Here is a 6,225-nt window from a genome sequence, read left to right on the forward strand (position 1 = left end):
GACTTCCTCATAGTAGAAAGTGGTGTTTTATTGGCCATCGTTGATTTTTATCTAGAAATCACAAATTTAGAATGATGAGGCATCATTTTGATGGAACTGTGGAAGAGAGGACCCCTCCAAAGAAGTTATCAGGATCAGATATTTTTCAACAAGTGAAAGATATCAATGTCACATTTGGAAGACTGGCAGAGTTGAATCGTAAAAGAAAACGAAACAAGCAAAGAAATGATGATGAAGGTGGAACTCAACAATGGAGAAAAAAAAGCATCTTCTTTGATCTTCCATATTGGGAGTCTAATTTGTTGCGCCACAATTTAGATGTTATGCATATTGAAAAGAATGTGTTTGACAACATCATATATACCTTGCTAAATGATAAAGAAAAATCAAAGGATCATATTAAGGCTCGAAAAGATCTACAAGGCATGTGTATATGGCGCGATCTATGGCCGGATGAGAATGGTGAATGTCGGCTTGGTGCATTTACAATTCCAAAGAAGAAGAAATTGGCCTTCCTCAAGACTTTAAAGAATATCTTAGTGCCAGATAATTATGCAAGTAATATATCTCGTTGCATTGATTTGGATAAAAAAAGAATATTTGGATTAATGAGTCATGATTGTCATATCTTCATGGAACAGTTGTTACCGATAACAATTCGCAATGTTCTTCCAAATCAGGTCGTTGCAACTCTGGTAGAGTTTTCTTCCTTTTTTAAGCAGCTTTGTATGAAGAGCTTAACCATCTCTGAGCTGGAAAAGCTAGAAAATCGAATTGTAGAAACCTTGAGTCATCTAGAGATATTGTTTCCCCCTTCATTTTTTACTGTAATGATTCATCTGACTGTCCATCTAGTTGATGAAGTAAAACAAGGTGGGCCTGTACATTATCGCTGGATGTATTTTGTTGAAAGGTAAAAAATTTCTTATTCAAAATTATTGAATTGAATCTGGAATATAATTTAAATATAAATAAGTTTTCTAACACTTCATTAGCTTGATCATAGATTGTTAGGTCATTTTAAGTCTCTCGTACGGAACAAATCTCAATCAGAAGGCTCAATAGCTGAGGGGCATAAGGTTGAAGAAGCTCTAACTCTTTACTCTCGTTATTTTGACGAAATTGAGTTGAATCGACCTAAACGTGTAAATGATGAACCAAATCATAATGAAGCTTCTGGAAAGTCATCTATGTTTCCACAACAAGGTAAACCTGTTGGAGGCTCCACAGCAGAACCATTGACTACTTTAGAGAAAACTCAAGCTCATCGATATGTGTTACTTAATTGCGCAGCAGTGAAGCCATTCATTGAGTATGAAATTTAAACTGATTTTGATTTTTACGAAATGTGTAGAATAATCAGGTAAAAATTTAATATATATAACAATTTTGTAGTGAATTCAGACAGCACATCAAAAGAAGTACAAGAGGTCGAAGAGTTTCAACAACAGAGGTAGAGAAGAGAGTTAGTAAAGAGTTTCCTGATTGGTTTCCTAAGCGAGTGAGTAAATAATTTTAGAATGTTTTTTTTGAACATACTTATTTGTCAATTTAGTATCTCTGACAGATATATTATGTTTGTTTAGATTGTGAACCCAGATATCGCAGAAACTATCTCTGATGATATGAAGTTTTTAGCACAAGGTCCTGCACAAGATGCAAGAAGATTTAGTGCTTATAACATTAATGGATTCAAATTTCGAACTTTATCTAGAGAACAAGGATCAAAAACTCAAAATAGTGGAGTTTTTCTCATCTCTGACACTTCTTGTATTGCGTCTAGTGTAGATAGGTGTGCAAGACAAGCGGACCTACCATATTATGGAAAGTTAGAAGAGATTATCGAGCTTAATTATTATGGCAGGTTCAAAGTTATTCTTTTCAAGTGTCTATGGGCTGATACTACTCGAAATAGAGGGTACAAATAGATGCTTGGAAGTTTAACTGTGTCAATTTTCTAATTGATTCACACTGGTGATCGTGAGGATCATGATCCATATATTGAAGCATCACAAGCAAATATTGTCTACTATGTTGATGATGAGACTGATAAAGAATGGAGTGTCGTTGTACATCTAAAGCCAAGAGATTTGTTTGAAATGGAAGAGGTTGATGAAGAGGATCTGTACGAGAATGAGCCATACCAACAACAAGAATTTGGACAATTTTTTGATGATGACTACGAGAATATCCAAATTGCAATAGATGAGAATATGAATGAATGAAATAGCAAAGATTTGGACAATATTTTGCATTTTGAGCTGGTTTTTTAGAAGTTTTTAGTTGTTGGCTCTTCTCTTTTTAGTTTCTTGTATTATGTGTTTGACGCTGCAATTTTTGCAATATTTTAGTAGCTATTTTTTCTACTTTTAGCTGCTGTTATTTTGTGTTTGAAACTGTAGTGTTTACAGTTTTTGGCTACTATTTTGTTGCTTTTAGGTGCTGAATTTTTGTGTTTTAAGTTGTTTCTACTGTGATTTATCTACTATTTTTTCAATTTTTAGTTGCTGATTTTGTGAGTTTTAAGCTGTTGTTTCTGCAGATTTTTGGTTGCTGTTTTTTTAGTTTCAGGTGCTTATTTTTTATGGTTAAGATGTAGTATTTGCAGGTTATTAGTTGCTGATTTTGAAAGTTATAGCTGTTGTTTCTGCAGATTTTTGGTTGCTGTTTTTTTAGTTTCAGGTGCTTATTTTTTATGGTTAAGATGTAGTATTTGCAGGTTATTAGTTGCTGATTTTGAAAGTTATAGCTGTTGTTTCTGCAGATTTTTGGTTGCTGTTTTTTTAGTTTCAGGTGCTTATTTTTTATGGTTAAGATGTAGTATTTGCAGGTTATTAGTTGCTGATTTTGAAAGTTATAGCTGTTGTTTCTGCAGATTTTTGGTTGCTGTTTTTTTAGTTTCAGGTGCTTATTTTTTATGGTTAAGATGTAGTATTTGCAGGTTATTAGTTGCTGATTTTGAAAGTTATAGCTGTTGTTTCTGCAGATTTTTGGTTGCTGTTTTTTTAGTTTCAGGTGTTTATTTTTAATGGTTAAGATGTAGTATTTGCAGGTTATTAGTTGTTGATTTTGTGAGTTTTAAGCTGCTGTTTCTGCAGATTTTTGGTTGCTGGTTTTTTAGTTTCAGGTGCTTATTTTTTATGGTTAAGATGTAGTATTTGCAGGTTATTAGTTGCTGTTTTTTGGCGTTTTAAACTGCCGTTTATGCAGATTTTTGGTTTCTCTTTTTGCAGTTTTTAGCTACTATATGCAGATTTTTGGTTGCTCTTTTTGCAGTTTTTAGCTACTATTTTGTTGCTTTTAGGTGCTGAATTTTTGTGTTTCAAGTTGTTGTTTCTACTGTGATTTATCTACTATATTTTCAATTTTTAGTTGCTAATTTTGTGAGTTTTAAGCTGTTGTTTCTGCAGATTTTTGGTTGCTGTTTTTTTAGTTTCAAGGGCTTAAGATGAAGTTTTAAGCTGTTGTTTTTGGCTGAATCTTTTTTAACTTCTTATGAAATTAATTGATTCATGCTACAGGATTTGAAATATTGAATTGCCAGCATGCCAAAGTTCAAGTGTTTACAGAAAAAACAAAACTCAGATCAATTAATATCTGATTCTCAAGGTGCGAAATCAACACATTCATTTCTCCAATCAACATCAAGTCTGCCACCACATCAGACCACATCATTTCTGGCCACAACACATTCAGTCCCACTATTTCAGCCGACATTGCAGGCGCCTCCAATATTTCAGCCTGTATCACAGTCATCTCAATCAGTTGACTCGGCATCACATTCAGCTACGATGGATCAACTTATGTCACAACTGGCTCCGACAGCTTATCCTACATCACAACCATCTCATTTAGTTCACTCGACATCACATCCGGCTTCAACAGAACAAGACTCGTCACAACAAGTTCCAACAGTTCAAGCTCTATTCAAAAAGTGTATTGGGCGTGAATCACAGTCATATTGGACTGTAGAAGCAATAGGTAAATAATTTTGAGTATCAGCGCATATTCAATAACCATTATTTGTTTCTCTCATAGCTTCAACTTATCTTTGTTTTTATTATAGATTCAGAAAACAATGTCAAACGGCTCAAAGTAAAAAAAACAGATGTGCTTAATTTATCAGTTGATGAACTTATTGTGGTTAATTTTGATTACCTAAATGAACCATTTGGAGAGGCTCGTAGCCTTCTTTCAGACTTTTGTGGAATTTTAGCATGTGATTGCTCTTTATTTCCAATCAACTTTGAGAAGTGGTCGAGTGTGCCTATGTCATACTTAAATCGTGTCTTCGATCAAATTATAAAGGTATAAGCTTACAACTAGACTCTTACTCTATTTTACTTTTTGGTGAGAAAGATAATTGGTAATTTCAATAGTATATTTACAACCTATAGATAAGCTAACTAATTTTTTTTTTCTTGAAGCCCAAGTTCTCCTTTAAGACAACAGAGTCAAATGCGCGGCAACATATTTATAAATCTATTGGAAAGAAGTGGGCTGCAAATAAGAACAACTTGTGGAAGTTAGTCGAAGACCCACTTAAAAGTAAGGTTGAGATTATTGATAATGTGCCAGATGGAATTCCACGAGATCAATGGATTTCTTTGTTGATTACCAATATAAAGATTCAACAAAGGTACTTATGTTACTGTTTTTACTAGTCTTTATTATCATGTAACTATTTGATTTTTTTAATTAAGTTTCGTATATTTTTTATAAGGAAATGCGTAGAAGAAATACTGAAAATCGGAAAAAACAGACAATTCCACACACAGGTGGCTCCAAAGCGAATGCTACGAGAAGGGCAGAAATGGTGATTAGTAAATTAACTTATTATGTAATCATTTTTTAGTAGTAAATTATTCTTATTTGGATTTTTTATTTGTAGGTGGCTGAAACAGGACAAAGACCTGGACGAGCACAAATATATATTGCTACTCATAAAAATAAAGATGGAGTATATGTTAATGAAGCTGCAAAAGAAATATGTGTAAGTTTCTTCATGAATTCTAATTGTATTTCAACAAGATAAAAAAAAAAGAAAGATATGGCAATAGTTGTGAATTAGTTGATTAATTGATGGAGGTTATATAGACTTAATTATTTGCTTTTTAATTGTACTATGATGGCATGTGGTCCCATACCTCTAACTACTCATGTTCTTATTACGTGTACATATAAGTAGTTTTTATCTTTCTGTCTTTACTAAGGTGATTCCAATATTACTGCTTGTTTATTTGTGGCATTGATTTTGTATGTATAGGAAAAAATTGAGCTAACTTTGAGCCAAAGTACCATGGATGAGTCTCAAATTTCGCCAAATGATGCTGTTGGTAAGGTTTTAGGAAAAGAACACTCTGGAAGGGTTAGATGTTTGGGATTAGGAGTTGTCCCCAGTAAAATTTTTAAACAAGTAAGACCGCGTTTTGGTGGTGCAAGTGTGTAACATCCGGCAATATGAAATAATTGAAGAGGCTTAGAATTGGAAATTTTCATTTTTGGAAAGAATTTTAAAGTTTTGGAAAATGTAAATTTTTCTCCAACTTTGAACAGCCATAAATTCTAGCTCAGGATGAGTTAGGTGGAGTTCCGGTTATGGTTGTAAAGTTCATGGAACGATCTTTCCAACGCCACTGAGTTTGCTCGATTCCGAGTTCGTATGAGTGAGATATGCCCTTTGAAAGTTGGGCTGTTGACAAGGAAATCCATCCGGGAATCATTAAGGGCATTTTAGTCTTTTCCATAGCCAATTCTTTTGGGATTATATTGTTGTATAGGGCTGATCTTTGGATCATTTTTGTTCCATTTTTTAAGAGAGTGAAGGCTAGGGCTTGAGAGTGAAGAAGAGAGGAAGAAGAGAAGAAGGAGAAGAAGAAGAGAAGAAAGAGGAAGATCAAGCAAATTCCGTCAAGATCATCGTGGATTTTCGTCGGGGGTGATCCCTATTAAGGTATGTGAGCTTTTTAGTGTTGGGTGATCCCTTCCCCCACACACCTAGCCCCTTTTATTTATTAAGAAAGGTTTTGGTTATATATGTTGTTAAAGTTGTTAGTTGTTATTGTTGTTGGAATTATTGTTGGTTGTGGGACATGATTGGGTTGTGTTTTTGAGTTGTATTCTATTGAATGTTGAGGAATTTTATGTTCTAAGTGATTGGGGGTTGAAACCCTTGAAGTTAGAGAGTATAGAGTTGGTAACGTGAAGGAGAAAGTCGGGCAGCTT

General features: G+C 33.9%; 1 protein-coding gene and 1 long non-coding RNA gene across 2 annotated transcripts; both read left to right on the plus strand.

The window, feature by feature from the left end:
- Positions 1-3,545: 3,545 nt before the first annotated feature.
- On the plus strand, positions 3,546-5,449 carry LOC107060004 (uncharacterized). Its single transcript, XM_015307232.1, has 6 exons — positions 3,546-3,981; positions 4,067-4,308; positions 4,428-4,639; positions 4,724-4,778; positions 4,892-4,993; positions 5,267-5,449. Exons 1-6 carry the CDS (start codon positions 3,546-3,548, stop codon positions 5,447-5,449), a joined length of 1,230 nt encoding a protein of 409 aa, XP_015162718.1.
- Positions 4,600-5,436, plus strand: LOC107060021 (uncharacterized). Its single transcript, XR_001473084.1, has 4 exons — positions 4,600-4,639; positions 4,724-4,816; positions 4,905-4,993; positions 5,267-5,436. It is a non-coding gene; the product is annotated as an uncharacterized lncRNA (long non-coding RNA).
- Positions 5,450-6,225: the final 776 nt, after the last annotated feature.

Source organism: Solanum tuberosum, unplaced genomic scaffold, assembly GCF_000226075.1.
Source record: "Solanum tuberosum cultivar DM 1-3 516 R44 unplaced genomic scaffold, SolTub_3.0 scf00051, whole genome shotgun sequence".
Classification (NCBI taxonomy): domain Eukaryota; kingdom Viridiplantae; phylum Streptophyta; class Magnoliopsida; order Solanales; family Solanaceae; genus Solanum; species Solanum tuberosum.